Source organism: Xenopus tropicalis, chromosome 3 (assembly GCF_000004195.4).
Source record: "Xenopus tropicalis strain Nigerian chromosome 3, UCB_Xtro_10.0, whole genome shotgun sequence".
Taxonomy (NCBI): Eukaryota; Metazoa; Chordata; class Amphibia; order Anura; family Pipidae; genus Xenopus; species Xenopus tropicalis.
In genome coordinates, this window is record NC_030679.2 from 129,351,938 (window position 1) to 129,374,090 (window position 22,153).

Here is a 22,153-nt window from a genome sequence, read left to right on the forward strand (position 1 = left end):
CGCCCAAGGCAACCACAGAACTTTAGCAGGGACGATCTGTGCCCCCAAAAATGCCCCAGTAGCCCCCCATCTTCTTTTCTGCTGATTCCCTGCACATACTCTGTGCTGCTGGCACTTACCTGAGCTTAGGGACCCACTCACTATATACTGTATATATAGAATATAAATGGCACACTATACTGTATATATAGAATATAAATGGCACACTGTACTGTATAATATAGAGTATAAATGTCACACTATACTGTATATATAGAATATAAATGGCACACTGTACTGTATATATAGAGTATAAATGGCACACTATAGTGTATATATAGAATATAAATGGCACACTATACTGTATATATAGAATATAAATGGCACACTGTACTGTATATATAGAATATAAATGGCACACTGTACTGTATATATAGAATATACATGGCACACTATACTGTATATATAGAATATAAATGGCACACTATACTGTATATACAGAATATAAATGGCACACTATATTGTATATACTGTATAGAATATAAATGGCACACTGTACTGTATATATAGGATATAAATGGCACACTATACTGTATATATAGAATATAAATGGCACACTATACTGTATATATAGAATATAAATGGCACACTATACTGTATATATAGAATATAAATGGCACACTGTACTGTATATATAGAATATAAATGGCACACTATACTGTATATATAGAATATAAATGGCACACTACACTGTATATATAGAGTATAAATGTCACACTATACTGTATATATAGAATATAAATGGCACACTATACTGTATATATAGAATATAAATGGCACACTATACTGTATATATAGAATATAAATGTCACAATACACTGTATATATAGAATATAAATGTCACAATATAAGGCAGATTAGTAAATAATACAGATTATTACTGCATGGCAGCTCAGAAACCAGTGCAATCAGCATCAGGAATTAATAATCAGCCCTGTAGCATCACCCTCTATGACAGGCAAAGCTCATTTTTCTGCTTAATAATTTGCTATGACCCCTAAGCTCAGCTTCTAGCCAGCTGCCCAGAGCCCACTGAGCATGTGAGTGTCACAGACACTTCTAACAGATCCCAGTATGGTGATCCCCTGTGACAGCTTTGAAGGCCTGGTTCAGACCTTTAAGCTGATTAAGTTCAATATATAACATTTCTTTCCATAGTCATTTGTCGGGTTTAGTTCTTCCTTAAGGAATTGGTGCACCCTGTATTTCATTCCCTCAGGATATTGAAGGGTAAATGCCAGTGCAGCCATTGCAAAACTATGCTCCAAGCACCTACCAAAAGCCTTTGGCCTCCTGCTGTCCATTTGTACTTTAGGACTATGGTGTTAAAACTATTGAGTCCTTGACCCCTACTTATTGCCCACAAATATGTGGATTCCTATTGCCATTAATGAGTAGAGTGCCAGGGGGTTTCACTGCAATCACTTGTACTTCTACTAAGCACTGGCTAAAGCTTGAGGGCCAGTATGGGTAAAACTGGAGGAAAATGCCCATTTGCTGTTATAGATACTCTTGGAACTATGGCTGATGAGCTGCTACAGCGGTCTTAAAGGAGAAGGAAAGGTAAAAACTAAGTAAGCTTTATCAGAAAGGTCTATGTAAATACAGCCATAAGCACTCACAGAAACACTGCACTGAGTCCTCTGTCAAAAGAAACAGGATTTGTTGTCTCTTTGTTTTCCTGTGCCAGAGACACGCAGCTCTCTCCTCTCTCCTGTGATCTGAGCCAATCAGCAGGAAGCTTCCTTGTAGTCTTACTAAATGAGCATGTACACCGGTCTTGGTCTTGGTGCAGGAGCGAGGCATTATGGGAACTTTCTTTACAGAGCTCAGTGTTCTTTTTTCCTATGAGACTTCTGATCATCTGAAGGGGAGAAATATGGGGAGACTTCAGGGCACTATTGAGAGAACTGAAGGTATGCCTGCAGCTTGAGATTAACTCTTTATTAGCCTTTCCTTCTCCTTTAAAAGAAAACTATACCCCCAAACCAAACAATGTAGGTCTCTATAAAAATATATTGCATAAACAGCTTATATATAAAACCCTGCTTCATCTAAATAAACCATTTTCATACAAATATACATTTTAGTAGTTTGTGCTATTGGGTAATACTAAAGAGATATTTGCCATTTGATATACTAAGGACCGCCTCCTGGGATCATATGATTCCAGGCGCACATTAACGTTAGGTAATGAATGACATAGTTCTGCCTTTTGCTCAGGCCCGGATTTGTGGAGAGGCCACAAAGGCCCGGGCCTAGGGCGGCAGAAGTTTAGGGGTGGCATGCCACCCCGCCGCAAGAAAAAATTTAAATTTGGTTCCCATACGGAGCAGTCGGGACCTCTACCCACTGCTCCGTATGGGAGTTTAAAGGAGCGCATGGGCACTGGGGGGGCGCGCTTTCGCGCATGCGCACTGGGGGGAGGGGGCGACCAACAGGGGCGGCCTCGGGGCGCCCTAAACAGAAATCCGGCCCTGCTTTTGCTCCCACACTACTTCCTGTTACAGTTAGAGCTGCATTATTTCCTGTCAGCTGATCTCTGAGGGAGCACACAGCCCATCACTAAATGGCGGCTCAAGGGAAAGGATGTAAAAGGGCAATATTTACTGATATATATATTCCAGTTTGGTATGATTCTTACCAACTTAATAGTTGGTTAAGTATTCCATTTATTTATTTACTTATTTATAAAACCTTAATAAGAGGATCCCTTACCGAATGTTGTGCTTCCCAAGTTGCTTGACCCCAGTGTGAAACCCACCCAGAGGCATGTAGATTGTACATCCCTTTAGTACTGTTCTGCGGGGTAGGTTAGTACTATCACTGCCCGGGGAACTGCATTTCTCTTGTCCTTCCTATAGACTTCCTATAGACTGCGCTGAGCTGAACTAGCAGAACGTCCCGAGCCGTATGACCTCTAATCCTTTGCTTTATTGTCAGTACATGCAAAAGTTACGTCGGCACACACAGCAGCACTTTATTTCCCTGAGGAAAGGTGAGAGCCACCATGTCCCCATATTGACATATTTATTTATTTATAGGGCCATAACTGGATTATTATATCTATTCATCCTTTGGTCCTTCATAATCCTGTTAGCACTGACCTACTAGCCGGCTCCTTGTTGCTTCTAGGAACTGCTGACACCAGATCCTTTGAGGGACCCTCTGAGGGCCCACACTGCGCAGAATGGAATCTATTTCAGGAAATGTTTAGACTCCCACTAACGCAGTTATTGGTAAAACAAAGATTGAATCACACTCATGTGGTATCTCCTCTCGTGCCCAATGGTCAGAACCTTCAGGTCCTAAATATCGCCCTGCTGGCCAGCTCTGTGCTGGGTGTAGAGGTAAAATAAAAGAAGCTATATTATAGCTAAGGGCTAATTTATAAACATAAGTTCTAAATTGGACCAGTACATTTATTAATAGCAACCAATCATATCTTTAACTTCTAACTCGTAGTAGACTGTTACTTATAGCAACCAATAATATCTTTGCTTTCTAATTGTAGACTGCAAAAAATTTTAAACAATGGCTTTAAAGAATAAGTAAGCCTTCTATTTGAAAATCCCCTAATCTCCCTGCATGCAGATTTATGTCTCTATTACAAGCAGCTGAACTGCAGTTCTTTTACTGACTTCCCTGTCTAGCCTAAAGCTCCACCCCTTCACACTTCTTCCCTCAGGCCATGATGACCTCAAAGAGGTGCCTACTGGGCATGCTCACTGCCTCTGCTCCAATTATAATCAAAGAGCCATGCCCAGTAGACACCTCTTCGAGGTCATCATAGTTGGAGAGAGAAGAAGTGTGCAGAAAGCAAAAGGGGGCGGAGCTTCACACTAGACAAGGAAGTCAGTAAAAGGGTTTTAGTTGAACTTTTAAAATTTCAGAATATTTTTCCCTTTATAAAATCCCAGAAGAAAGAAAGTGAGCACTACCAGCTTCTCCCTTTTATACTGTAGTACAGTGACCCCTCCTAACTGCAATTTAGGACCCAACTTAGCTGTCTATAACCTTTTGGGGATTGTCTGTAATTACGAAGGGCAACTTCTTTATAAGTCCTCTACATACTGTAAATAAGGAGGTATTCCCTCCAAGTCTACTTATTGCAACATGTACTTGTGTCTAAGGCAATGTTTTTTTAGTGTCAAGGCCCAACAATTGGTCAGATCCTCTCCTTAATACATTTATAACCCATAGTCTTAACAGTCTTATAGTTTTATAAGACTGTTATAAGACTTATATACTGCTATATTATATATACTTCTAATACTTATATTATATATACTTATATTATATATATTATACTTATACAGGTATAGGACCCATTATCCAGAATGCTCGGGACCAAGGGTATTCCAGATAAGGGGTCTTTCCGTAATTTGGATCTCCATACCTTAAGTCTACAAAAAAAATCTATAAAATATTAATTAAACCCAGCAGCATTGTTTTGCATCCAATAAGGATTATTTATATCTTAGTTGGGATCAAGTACAAGGTACTGTTTTATTATTACAGAGAAAAGGGAATCATTTAACCATGAAATAAACCCAATAGGGCTGTTCTGCCCCCAATAAGGGGTAATTATATCTTAGTTGGGATCAAGTACAGGTACTGTTTTATTATTACAGAGAAAAGGGAATCATTTAACCATTAAATAAACCCAATAGGGCTGTTCTGCCCCCAATAAGGGGTAATTATATCTTAGTTGGGATCAAGTACAGGTACTGTTTTATTATTACAGAGAAAAGGGAATAATTTAACCATTAAATAAACCCAATAGGGCTGTTCTGCCCCCAATAAGGGGTAATTATATCTTAGTTGGGATCAAGTACAGGTACTGTTTTATTGCTACAGAGAAAATGTAAAATTTTGAATTCTTTGATTAAAATGGAGTCTATGGGAGACGGCCTTTTCGTAATTCTGAGCTTTCTGGATAATGGGTTTCCGGATAAGGGATCCCATACCTGTATATATACAGGGCTGCCACTATAGGGGCCCCACACCCCCCAAGGGACCCCGCCATGGTCCCCACACACCCCCTACCCGGGCCCCCACTGCCCATCCAACCCCCTCCCCCTAGCATGCATACTTAGGTGTGTCGGGAGAGGGGGAGCACTCCGGCAGAGATGGCTTCTGTGCCGTTTTTTCTTTCCCGGTGTCCCGGCGGACCAATCCGACCCTGGTTGCACTCAATATAACTCTCCAATGGGGCACAGACCAATGCAGACACTTGCAATTTCACAGCAATGGATATCCAGGTATGGGACCTATTATCCAGAATGCTTGGGACCTGGGGTTTTTCCATATTTTGGATCTCTTAAGTCTACTAAAAAACATTTAAACCATAATTAAACCCAATAGGATTGCTTTACCCCCAATAAGGATTCATTATATCTTAGCTGGGATTAGGTACACAGTACTGTTTTATTATTACAGAGAAAAAGGTAATATTGTTTAAAAATGAGAATTATTTGAATAAAATGGAGCCTATGGGAGGTGGCCTTCCCATAATTCAGAACATTCTGCATAACGGCTTTCTGGATAACAGATCCCATACCTGTAAGATTATTTACCCACAGCTTTCCCAGGCTCCTTGGTGTTTTTGTGCACTTTAATAAAACATCCCATAATGTATTGGCTCTCTGGCTTTCTATTACAGTTAGAGCTTAAGCATGTACTGGATATTTTATTAATGCTCTCTAAGCTCGACATACAACGCTATATTTCCCTTTCTGCATTGTCTGTTAGAGATGAATAATATTTTAGCTTATTTTAAAAAGTTGAATAGAGTTACAAGAAAACCAGGACATATATACAGTATACAGTAGGTGGAAAGGTCTTCATTAAAGCATTGGCCGCACCCAGCTACATCAATTTCCCCATTGAAATGAAATGAAATGCGTAGGGGTGTAACTTGAGCTCCATCTGTATGTTCACCTACTAAAATGTATTGGCAGGAACAGCCTGTATATATATATATAGATGTATATATTTACTTATAACCCAACCAGTCGATCCCTTTAATGATTCAGAGTCATGTTTTTATGAATAAGATATCATAGCTACACACACATGATGGGCATAAAACTCAATATGGAATTAGCTGTTTACCTATGGTAGTCTCTATAGGTGATTACATGCAATATAAATAAGCAACTAACGTCACCATTGATCAATAGCGCTTATGAATAATGAATACTGAAGGGGAGAGGTAGCATAACAAGCAGTGTCAATGTTCCTTTGTATAAATATTCCCAACTATTTGTATGGATCTCATGAACTCTAGGAAGTCAAGACCACAGAACATCTTTACACTAAGGGGCTCATTGAAGTACGAGTTTGAATCCCAAAATGGGAAAAAATCAGATTAGATACAATAATTTCTGATGATCGCAAATATCACGAAAATGCTTATGAAAAAGAAAATAGTCAGGATAATATCATATTGGCGATCAGAAAGTCAAGAAATTTTCGTATTGAACGATCGAAAGCGGTGGGAAAACCGTTCCGACTTTGATCCTTAGGTGCATGATTTTGGAAGCCTCCCATAGGGCTCAATGGCACTCTGCAGCTCCAACCCGGCCCAAGGAAAGTCTCCCATAGGGCTCAATGGCACTCTGCAGCTCCAACCCGGCCCAAGGAAAGTCTCCCATAGGGCTCAATGGCACTCTGCAGCTCCAACCCGGCCCAAGGAAAGTCTCCCATAGGGCTCAATGGCACTCTGCAGCTCCAACCCGGCCCAAGGAAAGTCTCCCATAGGGCTCAATGGCACTCTGCAGCTCCAACCCGGCCCAAGGAAAGTCTCCCATAGGGCTCAATGGCACTCTGCAGCTCCAACCTGGCCCAAGGAAAGTCTCCCATAAGGCTAAATGGCACTCTGCAGCTCCAACCCGGCCCAAGGAAAGTCTCCCATAGGGCTCAATGGCACTCTGCAGCTCCAACCTGGCCCAAGGAAAGTCTCCCATAAGGCTAAATGGCACTCTGCAGCTCCAACCCGGCCCAAGGAAAGTCTCCCATAGGGCTCAATGGCACTCTGCAGCTCCAACCTGGCCCAAGGAAAGTCTCCCATAGGGCTCAATGGCACTCTGCAGCTCCAACCCGGCCCAAGGAAAGTCTCCCATAGGGCTAAATGGCACTCTGCAGCTCCAACCCGGCCCAAGGAAAGTCTCCCATAGGGCTCAATGGCACTCTGCAGCTCCAACCCGGCCCAAGGAAAGTCTCCCATAGGGCTAAATGGCACTCTGCAGCTCCAACCTGGCCCAAGGAAAGTCTCCCATAGGGCTCAATGGCACTCTGCAGCTCCAACCTGGCCCAAGGAAAGCCTCCCATAGGGCTCAATGGCACTCTGCAGCTCCAACCCGGCCCAAGGAAAGTCTCCCATAGGGCTCAATGGCACTCTGCAGCTCCAACCCGGCCCAAGGAAAGCCTCCCATAGGGCTCAATGGCACTCTGCAGCTCCAACCCGGCCCAAGGAAAGCCTCCCATAGGGCTCAATGGCACTCTGCAGCTCCAACCCGGCCCAAGGAAAGTCTCCCATAGGGCTAAATGGCACTCTGCAGCTCCAACCTGGCCCAAGGAAAGTCTCCCATAGGGCTCAATGGCACTCTGCAGCTCCAACCCGGCCCAAGGAAAGTCTCCCATAGGGCTCAATGGCACTCTGCAGCTCCAACCCGGCCCAAGGAAAGTCTCCCATAGGGCTCAATGGCACTCTGCAGCTCCAACCCGGCCCAAGGAAAGTCTCCCATAGGGCTAAATGGCACTCTGCAGCTCCAACCCGGCCCAAGGAAAGTCTCCCATAGGGCTCAATGGCACTCTGCAGCTCCAACCCGGCCCAAGGAAAGTCTCCCATAGGGCTCAATGGCACTCTGCAGCTCCAACCCGGCCCAAGGAAATCTCCCATAGGGCTCAATGGCACTCTGCAGCTCCAACCTGGCCCAAGGAAAGTCTCCCATAGGGCTCAATGGCACTCTGCAGCTCCAACCCAGCCCAAGGAAAGTCTCCCATAGGGCTCAATGGCACTCTGCAGCTCCAACCCGGCCCAAGGAAAGTCTCCCATAGGGCTCAATGGCACTCTGCAGCTCCAACCTGGCCCAAGGAAAGTCTCCCATAGGGCTCAATGGCACTCTGCAGCTCCAACCCGGCCCAAGGAAAGCCTCCCATAGGGCTCAATGGCACTCTGCAGCTCCAACCCGGCCCAAGGAAAGCCTCCCATAGGGCTCAATGGCACTCTGCAGCTCCAACCCGGCCCAAGGAAAGTCTCCCATAGGGCTCAATGGCACTCTGCAGCTTCAACCCGGCCCAAGGAAAGCCTCCCATAGGGCTCAATGGCACTCTGCAGCTCCAACCCGGCCCAAGGAAAGTCTCCCATAGGGCTCAATGGCACTCTGCAGCTCCAACCCGGCCCAAGGAAAGTCTCCCATAGGGCTCAATGGCACTCTGCAGCTCCAACCTGGCCCAAGGAAAGTCTCCCATAGGGCTCAATGGCACTCTGCAGCTCCAACCTGGCCCAAGGAAAGTCACGATAATGAAGCTTGAATGAATCTGAAACTTTCGTACTCGGCACGACAAATGCGATTTTGTCGCACAAAGTCGCACAAAGTATGACAAAGTTGCAGAAAATACGCACAGCACAAATTTTTTGTATTCGGACTCAATCGTACTTTGATAAATGTGCCCCTAATATTGTTCTGAATTCTAACACTCTGTTGTGATATATAAATTACCTAGCATAGTTCCTATTCCTATATACTCTTGTCAATCAGTCTTGATGTTCCATTAGGGAAACCATGTTTATACTCTTCTCATACAACAGGGATCCCCAACCTTTTATACCCGTGAGCCACATTCAAATGGAAAAAGTGTTGGGGAGCAACACAAGCATGAATAAAAGTTCCTGGGGGTGCAAATAAGGGCTATAATTGGCTACTTAATAGCCCCTATTTACACAGGTAGCCTATAGAAGGCTCTGTTTGGCTTTACACTGGGTTTTTATTCAACCAAAACTTGCCTCCAAGCCAGAAATTCAAAATTTAGCACCTACTTTGAGGCCACTGAGAGCAACATCCAAGGGGTTGGGGAGCAACATGTTGCTCACGAGCCACTGGTTGGGGATCACTGTCATACAAGATGCACAACACTGAACTTGTATCAGTGCCTTTTGCTTTGGTTTTGTAAGGCCCATTCCTCTGCTGGATTTGAACCAGGTACCTGATATATTGCAGTATGTTGCTGTACCTCTTTCCTATTCAGGCAGATTGGAGGCATAGGCTTACACTGTTCTGGGGTTCCTAGGGCTATTCCTAGTGCTGTTAATTACACTCACCTTGCCAGTGCCTAGGTCTCCATATGTGCTGGTTACCCTGATCTTTTTCCTGATTGCTGAGTACCCTGACCTTCTTGTTCTTGACCTTGTTCTTGTTCTGACCCTGTATCTGTCCCTGGTTTTTGATCCTGATTCCGGATCCTATACTTGCTGGTTACCTTCAGCACTGCCTGTATTTTTTCCTGTCCCAGGACTTATGTTACCCTTGAACGATTTCTGCTGAGCCAGTAACTTGCTTACTTTTATTATCCTGCTTGTCCCTGTACAATGGTAATTGTTTACTTTATGTCGGTTTAATAAACTGTTTGTGTACAAGCATCCTTCCAATCTCCTTGGAAGTCTACTCCCTACTAGTCTATACTTTAAACACTAGCCCAGTGGTCCCTGTGACCCTTGCGGCCCCCTGGTGGTCATTCCTATGTGGGGTTTGGGCCACTCAACGTGACAGGTTTGTCTTGTAGAATGCTACAAATATCAGGTGTTCAGTTTGTGCTTTAATTGTATACAAAAGCAAAACATTATGTGATATATTTGGCTTGGGGGGGGTGTGTGGCTTCAATAACCCATAATATCCCTGTGCCAGTTTAACTGCGGTATTTGCCAGGGACTGAAACAAGGGGAGTTATCACGAAAATGAAAAGTAAATATAAGCTGTATCTCACAAAAATAAGACCCTATATAAATATAATCAATTAAAAATGTTGGACTTTTTCTAAAACAATCAAGTTACTCTTCATTCTCCCTCCTCTTAGCAACCTGTCTTTCTTCATGAAAAAGTTGGGGATTGATTGACAGTTAAGTCTAATTCATGTTTAGGGGTGTTCCCCTTCCTAGCAGATGTATTAGAGCTCACTCAAACATTTCCTTAATTTTACTATAATACCTTTTCAAGCATTTTGTCTTATTTATAAGATGAATACAGTTTTTCTAGGAAAATTTCAGTACCTCTTGGCCCAGAGCTTGGGAAATAAATGTTTGTTTTAATGTGAGACAGAAGAATTTGCTGGTAGCAAAATGCCAGAAACAAGTCCTTGAAATGTTCCTCCCTAACGAAAATGTGAGCGAGGTCAGTAATGTGATAAAGAAGTAATGGGATCTCGGTAGCATTTTGCTATTTCCATCTACTTTCCATTTCCTGATATCATCAGTTATTTTGCTGCCCATCAAATTCCACAGACTTCTTTTTTTTTTTCTTTTTAAGATAAACCCTGTTTCTCCAGTAACTGCTGAGATACGTTAAAATGGGGCGCTGGCTGCTCCTGTATTTAGCTATATGCCAGCTGGGGCAGGTTTTAGGATAGGGAATGGTGTTTACTCAGGGCCCAGCTTGTCTGCAATCGCAGGGGATGCCTATTGTCTAACTATGGCACTGGTTATAATTAATATGTGTAATAAGGGGAGCAATTAGGGATGGGCAAAATAATTAGTCAGTCATGGATTTGCGGCAAATTTCTGCATTTCGCCATTGGCGGATTATGTCACAAAACGGGCGACAAAATTCGCAGCAGTAAAAATGTTTTCACCACGCAACATTTTTGACATTTCACAGATTTTTTGCTGTTTTGCAAATCTTTTTACAGATTCACAATTTTTTTGCCGAAGCGAAACAGGACAGATTCGCTCTTCACTAGTAGCAATCTATATCACTGGGAAATTGCTTGTTTAATTCTTTATTGCTTGACAGATTGGGGTTCATGATCTTATCATATCCTTTTCTGCGCAGCCAATAAACCCTGCTTTCTGTTTCAACACTGCAATTATTTTGGTAGGAAAATCGGACTTGTTTCATTGCTGAATGTTTCCAAAGATTCGTGTAACGGCGGAAAATTCTCGAAACAACCAAAATATCACAGTCAAAAAAAATTGTTGCACTTGTCAACGAAATTGCTGTGTGCAGCTTTTTTTGACACGAGTCAATTTTTTTTTTTGTTGTGGGCGACAATCTTTGCGTGGCAAATTGTCACCTGTTTCACGAAACAATCCACCAGTGCCGAAACACAGACATTTACCCCGAATACATGCCTGGCGAAAAATTTCACCCATGACTAGTAGGAAATTGAATTGCCCATTTATAAAGTACATTTGGCAGAAAACAATGAAAAGTGTCTGTATTGAGATGGGTGTAAAGGTCCCCATACATGGGCCGATTCCAGCTATGGGTCCCTTAGACCGATTCGGTAACTAATCACCAATCGGCAGGTTAAAAAATCTAGTTGGATTGGGGACCGCACCGTCATAATTTGATTGTTTGGCCCCAGGCTACAATCAGCCAATATGAGTAAATCTAAACAACTGGACATGCTAAGTAATCATTGAAGACGTTTCACTACTCATCTGAGCAGCGAAACGTCTTCAATGATTACTTAGCAAGTCCAATTGCTTAAGATTTACTTATATTAGATATATCGTGACCCAGATGAATGAAAATCTTCATAGTCAATCAGCCAATATGGTTAAGTTAATGCTTAAAATGGATTTAATCTATTTAACATTTTATTTCCATAAATAATGAAGATAAGATCAATTAGAATATTGGATACAACTGGTCAGTTTTCCTTTTCTACCCACCATTTATAGATAAGTTACTAGATTTTATAGAGCGGTTTTTCATTTTTGAACATATATACTTGCCTGTGCTCTTTCTAGGAATTAACGTGATGAAAGTAAATCATTCTCCAATGAAAACTCATTTACCAACAACTGATGGATTTTGATGGCCAATCAGAATATTGATTTTCCTTTCTCATACATTGGATCTCTTCCCACGTTATAAACTGAGGCTTAACTAGGTATATGTCCCAATCATATATATCTCACATAGTACATTAATGGCGCAGCCTGCAATGGCACTTCAAAGTCATTCTCTTACCGGCAAGGGTCTTGGAACTTAAGGCATAAATAGAGAACAAGTAGGGCCAGATCTTTGCTGAAACCAAATGCCAAAATGAGGTTTTCACAACTGATTACCTGGAGATTTGTTGCACTGGCAAATTGTACCCTATCAATGGTGCCTTCTCGTTGACATACTACAAATGGCTGATCAATACTCCATTTGTGCTCTGTAGAGCCACTCAGTATACATGGATCAAATGGAGTATTGATAATGTATTCATCAATATATATCTTCATTCAGCCATCTATCATAGGGCACTTGGCCTCCGACTAGACAGTGATGCTTCGGCCCTGGCATTTGTTTTTCAGATCTCTGTGAGTTATTGGTTTATAAAGCACAAAATTGAATAGATATAGAATAGAATAGACCCAAATGTTGTAATCTTGTAAAGCCACAACTTGAGATATATTAATTAGAAATACTTTGAGTGGATACTTGGCCTAAGGCTTTCATAAGAGATGAACGTGCCTTAAAGATCTGCTATTCAAGCAGAATTATGAAGATAGAAGTTAGAGATTCAGTAAACAATCTCCATTTAATATATAGTATAAGTAAATCTAAAGCAACTGGACTTGCTGAGTAATCATTTGAGATGTTTCACTACTCACAAAGAAGCTGCTCGGATGAGTAGTGAAACGTCTTCAATGATTACTCGGCAAGTCCAGTTGCTTTAGATTTACTTATACTAGATATAACATGATCTGAATGAATGAAAATCATCATAGTCAAACTTTCATTGTTTCCTTTATCTACCTCTCTTTCTAACTGGGGCTTCTATGATATTTTTGTTTTACAAACAAGCCTTCCTAATTCTAGAGCACAATAAATTGTAATTGTTTTGTGTCTTCTATTTGTCCCAGAATTGCAATGGCTTTTGCCGGGTGCATATGGCATAAATAGTCCAAGGCAGAGTTCAAAATGGCAGAGCTCCAGATTGTAATCTCTAGAAGTGGTCCTAACCATTCTGTTCCCTGCCAAAATGGCACTCTTTATTAACACCATGTCCCAGTGGGCTTTCTGCTGTCACTAAGTGCACTAAGCCTTGGCTATTTGGCAGCTTTTGTGCTAGTCATGTGGTGCACTCAAAGAAAAGACTAAAGGAAATGGCAAGCCTATAGTCCTGGTGGTCTTGGGGACTGTTTGCACTGCAATGGGCAAACCTTTTAAAGACCTGTGCCAAGAGCACCTTTAGTCACCCTTCCCCTTTTTACTACTAGGAGCTAATTTATTAAGAGTATACAATGCTCACTTTATTTATGTGGGTCATGGTGCCATTTTTATCCCTGGTATCCAAGGATGTCGCATCACCTGACCCAAACACAACTTGTGTTCGCATTTTTGAAGAGAGAACTATGCCGGTGAAAGGCGCATTAAGCAAAATGCTTGTCTCTCATCATTAAGCATTGCCTGTAAGGGGCATGAACAAAACACGCTGATTGTAGGGAAAAAAATGAACCCTGTATTTATCTATGGCTTTGGAAAGACTGTAACTGGGCTCCTTGCAGCAGATTTCTGTATAATGAACAACGTCCTTACCTGTCCCATGAAGAAGCAGCCGTGCATCTGCACTGATCACTGCCCCACCCCAACATGTAAAGTAGATCCTAATATTCTGTGTAATAAATTCAGTAAAGAATGGATGAGACTACAGGATCAATACATTTTAATTCATAAAATGAAGAAAAATGCAATTCCAGAGGACATTATAAATATTTGGGGATATGTACAGCAAAAGATGCACAGAAAGAGGCACCTAACAAACTATCTCCTTCCAGAACTTTCCATTTGTCATTCCTTCTCTTTCATTTCTAATCCCTTCTATAGTATTTCTTTTGCAGATGGCTTGTTCTTTATGACTAGTGATGAGCGAATCTGTCCCGTTTCGCTTCGCCGGAAAATTTTCGAATCTTTCAAAAGATTCGCGAAACAGCAAAAAATTAGTCCGCGGCTATTATTTTGTCGCACGGCTATTATTTCGTCGCCCGCGGGTATTATTTCGTTGCAAAGCTATTATTTTGTCGCCCGCGGCTATTATTTCGTCACACGGCTATTTTTTCGTCGCCCGCGGCTATTATTTTGTCACGTGGCTATTATTTCGCCGCACGGCTATTATTTCATCATCCGCGGCTATTATTTCATCGCACGGCTATTATTTCATCGCCCTTGGGTATTATTCTGTCGGACGGCTATTATTTCATCGCACGGCTATTATTTAGTCGCACGGCTATTATTTTGTTGCCCGCGGCTATTATTTTGTCGCCTGCAGCTATTATTTCGTCGCCCACGGGTATTATTTTGTCGCCCCCGGCTATTATGTTTTTGCGCGTCAATTTTTGGACGCACAGCGAATTTTTCCATGGAGAAATTTTTTAATCCATTTCGCGAAACAATCCACCAATGGCGAAACGCGGAAATTCGCCGCGAATCCATGCCTGGCAAAACATTTCGCCCATCACTATTTATGACTATACAGTACCCTGTCCTTCAGAACAGCCTGCCATCTATCTCCTATCATATATTTATGGTGCCTTTCCCTTTACCCTGCAAGAGAGAAGAACTTCACCAAACTGCAACATCACTCCATGAATATCTTTTCCATTTCAAGCTGAAGAGCACAGTAACACTACTCACATTCCTACTAGAAACCTGCAGAGCATCATTACACTAATTCCTTGTTAAAAGCAAGCCAAGGTCCATAACTTCCCAGCACCAATAAAAAAACTGCAAAGTATTTATCCATTCCCCATACATAGATACGGTATCTAAAGCATTCTTCAATCAATGACTCCTTTTCTGTATTTCCCATTCTTTACATTGCTTCTCTTACAATCCAATTTACAAGCAACATACATATACATGTTGTTCTTATATTCAGATTATTTTAATTGTCAATATGTACATTGGTCTGTTGGGAAACATTGCCCAACAAGGAAAATTTGGGGAATTTACAAAAATTTTTTAATCTGATTTGTTTCTGTCCCTCCTCTGTATGTGTTCTCTATGCTAGAGAAGTGGCTGCCTCATTGCCTTTCAGTGCCACCAATTAAACATTGGCTTTTTGGTGGATAAAGATCGGGGGTATAGTCCTTTGTATGAAAGGGGCAATATCTTCACTCATCAAGAGGCCTTAGGACAAAGACAGATGGCAAAGGATGGTGAGGGCGATGTACAGAACTGATGCTTGGAGTTGAGGTGTCCCAGAATGGCTCTCCTCTTCTGTCCTCAAATTGGGTATGTTGCGCTGGGACTGCAAAAATAAAGTAAAATCATTGGGTAAATATGAACATTCCCAGTATGCCATTGATGAACTAAGCATTATACAATTCTAAAGCTCAAGCATTAAAGTGTTGGCCACAGCAAGTGTTGGCCACAGCCTCCAATGAGAAATACTATGATGCTTAGTTTGGATAATAGGGGTTATTTACGTGTCGCAAGTACAGTGTTTAAAGTGCACTTTTGGATGCAACTGCCATGTCTTTTTTACCTACAATGCAGAGTTTATGCTTTCCACAATTCTAGTGTAACTGGGGGTCGAGAGAAACAGACGCGCCTGGAGCAATGGTGGCCAATGTATCGAAATTCAAGATAAAAATGTTCTAAGTTCAGTTAGCATCACTCCCATGACACATCTAAATGACATGCGTTGGATCTTTTAGGTGCAACTGAGCTGTGTGTATTGACGCAGGCTGCTGTGGGAACCCTGGAGCCTCCTTTGGAACTGGAGGTAACTCCTAGGTAAAGCACAACGATGCAGCAATTCAAGGACAGCGACTGTGGGCAATTTGGTTTGGACTTCAAAAGTGCTTTACATTAATTACCCCTAATATCTTACATTATTATTTATTGGGTGCTGCAGGAACCACACAGGATGTAGCAATTAGAAGAGACTATATACAGATACTGTTGGATAGACCCAATATCCAATGAAATGGTGTCAGCAGCCGAGTGAGCAATGAGCACAGTATAATACAATTCTAGTAGGACAACCAAAACCTAAATGTGTTTGAGATCACCTCCTTGTACCTTAGCAAAGTCAAATAGTGCCATAATGATAACAGTAGGACATATACATAATTCACCAGAGTGAAGCATAGCCAGTGTAGAGAAATACACATTTTTCTAACTTAGTGGCTGATTTGTTGAATAACGGTGAATTCTAGATCAGAACAGTAATGGAACTTATGTTAGGACCTTCAAACTAAAGGGCCTTTGTTCTGATATAGCCCTACAGCCAATTTTATAGGCTATAAGACTTGGAACCTTAGAGAACTAGCCGGTTACAAGTAGAAAGGGTCAAATAGTCCTGTTAATAATTTACCTCAGAGACACATATTCTAAATTCTGGAGCGCTGCCATTCTTCACCTCCTGCAGGAAAGGAAAAACACAAATTAAACTCATCCTCCTCCTATACATCCAAAAGCCTCCTGGTGGTGGGCAAGACAATCAGCAGAAATTAAGACCAGTGTCAGCCACATTCCAGTCTAATTTTTTGGATGTATTACTCCTACCCCTTATTAAGGGCTTCATATACTTGGTCTCAAGTGAGGTTAGAAGTCTTCCCATCCCGCTACCTTCTTCTCACCTGGAAGGATGTGCAGATGCCAGGGTCAATCTCAGGCAAGATGTTGCTGTCACTCTGATTATCTGGAAGAACATTACTCGCCTCCACTTTGGGGGTGATTGTGGTGTGGGGTGCTCTGGTCACGCTCTGTCTATGTACTACATCCGTGCCATTCCCAAATGCAAGAATTGCATTCCCTGCAAAAGGTAATAAAGAGTGTTAGCATATAACTGTGTTTTTCAAGAGTCCGCTGTCTCCAAAGTACAGATTTACAACATAATTGATAATCCATTCATCTTAAAAAAGGGTTGTGTTGGGAGTTAGCTTTTAAAAATATTTAATGAGGTCTATATAGAAGGACGATATACATAAGCGTAGACCTTTTATTTACCAGATGCAAATACCAGCAGCTGCCCTAGGCCAAACATATTGTGGGACAATGCAGAGTAGATGTTTTAAGTAAAGAAGCAACAGTAGAGCAAAATGGCACAAGCAGGTCAAATTGTTGCCCAAACTACAATCCTTCAGTTTTTGTTGGAGTCTCTCAGGGTGGTGCTGGGCAGGGATGGAATTAGGGGTAGGCAGTAGGGGCAGGTGCCTAGGATGCAACAGTGGGGGTTGCCTACCCTTTGTTAAGGCCCTTATGTAACTCCAGCTGAGGGAGGGGGTATTTGTTGAGCTTGATGGTAATGAGGGGGGGGGGCTTAAGAGCCCTCCACTTTATATCTTTTGCGACGCTTGCCTTGGGCACTTGTAATAAGGGAAATGTTTTGCCAGGTTTCACTGTGAAAACTGCCCATAGACTCCAACTGTTGCAAAAAAAGAAAATCTTGCAGTATGGAAACATTTACCACGAAAAACCAACCTTTGACGCAATGCGTTATACAAAAGGGACATATTCACGCATCACTACTGAGTATCCTTTCCATTTAGCCAGCAACTGGTGCTGAGATGTAGTGGATTAATACCTAAATTATAGGAAATACAGTCATGTTTTATATAATAAATGGGTCCCCAAAAAACTTTTTTTTTATCCAGACCCACAGCAATAAAGACAGGTCTGAATATAAATATAAACCATGATAGCTGCACACCCACTTTCATGTCTGCAAACCTCTGCATCTGATATAGTAAAAACAACTGCCTCGTTGGCCATTATAGACTTTCCCTCTTCATGGATAAAGGTCACTTGTGGTTGCATTTCATTAAAGAAGTGTTTCATATGTAAGAACTTCACTAACCGAATCCAGATGATACATAGACCTATGCGTGTATATGTTAGACCTGCGGTCTGCCATGGGTAAACACATGTTTCTCACATATCTGTATAAAACTTACAGTTGACAGATTGGGTAAACTTTATTTTATCTGAGGGCATCTGAATATCTGGTTTGAATTGTGCAGCAAAGGGTAAGTTCACTTGTCAGTGTTTATATTCCACATACATGAGTGTGGCTCTCTGTGTTTATCTGTCTATCCTTGTTCCTAATTGCATTACTGCTGAGAGTGGCTGGGCTGTAACCGGCGGTGGGCACCCACATGGCCAGACTACTCTTGCGGTCTGGACTAGATTTCCATTTGTAACATCTCTGAACTACAGACAATCAATCATTCAGTGGGAACTGGCCGTTTCCGGATCCCAATGTATTGTGTCAGCACCCACCCATAATGTTTCATTGCTGAGATAATGGACCTGTGATAGCACTAGCAGTACTAGAACGCACAGTGGGGCATAGCTAGGTATACAGTTCAAAAACGATGGTGGAAAAAGTGTTATTGGGAATGAAGAAAAGATATTTTTTATTCCACTTTTCCACCATCAAGTCCCTGAGATTTGATGACAAATGACATTTATCTGGTATCAGGGTGATTAATTCTATTTGCTTTTCCCCTGCCATTACTTGGAAATATAGAACACCCACACACCATGAATATAAAATGGACCCCAGTGTTCCCGGAGTAAGGAACTTTGAGCATTGTGTGGTGCACCAAGGTCCAGTGAGTGGGTGAAGGAACTTGCTAAATTATATCATCTGGCTGAATAAAAGTGTCCTTCACTTCATTTTATAACTTGTATATCTGATCTTTGATTTTAATGAATATTATGCTTCTTTGTTCTTTTCAGTACATTAGAACACTGGAGAATAGTGTGGTTGTTAGGTAATGTATCTGCAGGGAAACAAGGTCCAACGTAAGGTATCAGGAATAAATGCACCCCAACCCCCACTGTGATGATCAGTGCTACTCCATAAACCCAACATTACATGCACACATAGAAGGGGGATGATATAACTTCACCCCATTGTATATCTCCCACAAGATACTATATAATGGGTAAGAAGGTGATGCACTTCTATGATATCAGTGGTGGGCAAGTAATTTATAAAGTGTGTTAAAGGATCACATTCAAAATCATGTTGGGGAGAATGAGCAGGAATCAGCATGGCTTTATTAAGGACAGATCATATCAGACAAATTTGATTGCTTTTTATGATGAGGTTAGTAAGAAGTTAGAGCGTTGGATACCGTGCCCCACAAACAACTGCTCTCTAAACTAAGGTCTGTTGGTCTTAGTAGTGTTGTTTGTATATGAATAGGAAACTGGCTACAGGATTTGGTGCAGAAGGTGGTTGTTAATGGTTTGTAGTAAGGTTCTTAGTGGGATCTGGCAAGGTTCTGTATTGGGTTCATAAATGACTTAGGAGAAGGTATTGTAAGTAATGTATCAGTGTTTGTAGATGACATAAATTATGCAGCCCAATTAATTCCAACCAGGATGTGGCATCCTTGCAGCAGGATCTTGACCAACTGGCAATCTGGGCGGCTAAGTGGCAGATGAGATTTAATGTGGATAAATGTAAGGTCATGCACCTGGGATGTAAAAATATGCAGCCACTTATACCCTTAATGGGACTGCCACAGACTATGTATAGTATATAAGGGGATCATATAATAATCTCTCTAATGCTTTATTTACCAGTAGGTCCTGAGGGCACCCATTCTGATTAGAAGAGAGAAGGTTCCATGTAAAGGGTTTGTTACTGTGAGAGCTGTGAAGTTGTGGAATTCTCTCCCTGAACTTGTGGGTTCATCCAAAAGACAGCAGGGTAGACAGTAAACTTGAGGCCATACAGTAATGCCAACAGTGCCACACTGACACAGAGACCCGCATTAGAGAGAGTGGCATGGAAACATACAGTGTATGATACTACAGAGCAGGATGAGCACATCCTTTCAGTCTTCGGAAAATGATGAGGGAGGGACAGGCCAGAGACAGTTATTGAACGTCTGATGAACTTGCAACCATAAGGCAATATATCTCCTCCTGACATTGGCTCCCTTCCTGCAAACAACAGAATGCAACTGATTTCATTATGGTTTCTGGCCTTTTTCCCATTGAGTAGACCCAGTAGAGTCAGCTGACTGATCTGATAAGGTGAGCAGATTTCCCCTTTAGTGCAAGAGAGTTAAGAAAATTGAATTTTGCATAGCTCCACTGTCTCCAATGCAGAATAGTCATTTTCTGCACATCCTGCATTTAACGGAGGTCTGGAGACCTGGTTTTTCAAAGGCTCCTTTCCCTTATTATTCCAGGCAAATTCACTTACTGGAGCCTTTTCAGGTTTTATTGCACGCTATTCAGAAAATATTTGCTCACATATTACCTCATCTGCCATGAGTTTGCTTAAACCAACTAAGAAGTAGCTAGGCATAGAGCTAACCAGTAACCAGTCAAAGCATTAAAATAGTTGAAGGTCTAGACAACCCTCTATACATATAAACCAGTGATCCCCTGGCAGCTTGTTGCTCATCTCCCCCATTGATGTTTCTCCCAGTGGTTCAAGTCTCCTGAAGCTGGCAGTCCATATGGGGCTACCAAATAGTCAATCAAAATTAGGGTCGGACTGGGCCGCCGGAAAAATCCCAGTGGGCCCCAGGCCTAATGGCAGCCCAGTCCGACCCTTGCCGGTGCTCCCCCAACTGACTGTTCCTCCCCTGTCGCATTCAATTTATACGTGCTCGGGGAGGACGTCGGGTGGGGGCCCTGCGGGGGGGGTAGGGGACACAGCTGGCTGGGGCACCTGCAAGGCCCCTTTAGTGGGCCCCGCACCCCCCAGTCCAACCCTGATCAAAATCAATCTTATTTGTCAACCCCCACGAACTCTGTTTTTAAACATGATGAAATAAAGTTCGGATTTTAAACGGATCCCTGGTGTCTGGAAGGTGCTTGATGTCCTTTTTCTTCAACCCCCACGAACTTGTTTCATGCCTGTGTGGCTCCCTAATACTTTTCAGATAGGAATGTGTCTCTGGGGTAGAACAGTCTGGGAACCCCTGATCTAGACCTTTAGTATATTCACAATTCAAACAGGACAGTGTATGTAAAACAAGCTTCTACTTGCAAAGAATGGATGTTACTCTAAAAACATGGTTACCAACAACCACCATTAATGTGCTAGGCCCTAAAAATGCAGTGTTCTGTGTAGCTTGAAATCTATGCAGCCCTCTTTTAAGAATGTTTTATATGTGTCCCCTTATTAAAATTGGTTGTTATCAACCATATCTATGGGCACAAGTTTGCCCTGAGGCATATTAACCCATATTAGCCAATGAGAAATATGTAGGCTTATTAAATCAAGGCAAACCTCTTCCAATGTGACGACATAACCACAGCACATACCTTATTAATTTCTAAGGTCCTTGGCTATTCAAAATATTGACAAAGGTCAATACAATAATAGATATCCTTAATTGCCATCTCAAATTCCAGTCGCGGGTATAGAGGAACCTCACTTTAACCTTCTTAAATGCACATCCCTTGTATTCCAATCACAATTCTGCTGTTCTCAGTAACACGCACACTCCCAGGAACCTCACCCACACAGAGATTGCTGCTGAGTTGGCTTTACCACAATGCCCCCTTCTCTATGTCAGATAGGATGAAAGGCAAATCGTTTATCTCACTCACTCAAGCAGCGGTTTTGGGTGAACTCTTTAAGGTATCTCTCACACCATGCCTCCTGATCTCCGCTTCCATTGCACGAACACCAGGGCCCAATTGAAAGAGAGTGAGGGCTGGAGTCCAAGAAGTTTAGGGCCACGTCAAATCCTGAAAAGGAAAGGGATAGAGACAGAGGGGTAGAGAACCAAATACACGATTAAGTCATAAAGAATAATGCCACTGAAATAGGGAGAACTCACCAATTAGCCCTGAATATGCCCCCAGGCAAGCAGCGTAGTTATCACGAACGCACCCACTCACGGACTGAGGAGAGCTCTGACAGCTGGTAATAAAATCTGACAGTCTGGACCTGCAAGTTCAAGCACATT

The 22,153-nt window shown here is 42.1% G+C and overlaps 1 protein-coding gene across 1 annotated transcript in view; it reads right to left on the reverse strand.

Annotated features, from left to right (window-relative positions):
- Positions 1–15,125: 15,125 nt before the first annotated feature.
- gfra2 (GDNF family receptor alpha 2) overlaps positions 15,126–22,153 on the reverse strand; it is a 36,253-nt gene continuing 29,225 nt past the window's right edge. The window contains exons 5-9 of the mRNA NM_001113052.1: positions 22,025–22,134; positions 21,792–21,932; positions 16,844–17,019; positions 16,579–16,626; positions 15,126–15,507 (exon numbers count right to left, since the gene is read on the reverse strand). Of these exons, the coding sequence (NP_001106523.1) occupies positions 15,388–15,507; positions 16,579–16,626; positions 16,844–17,019; positions 21,792–21,932; positions 22,025–22,134 (595 nt within the window). The 3' untranslated portion in view covers positions 15,126–15,387. The remainder of the gene's footprint in view (positions 15,508–16,578; positions 16,627–16,843; positions 17,020–21,791; positions 21,933–22,024; positions 22,135–22,153) is intronic.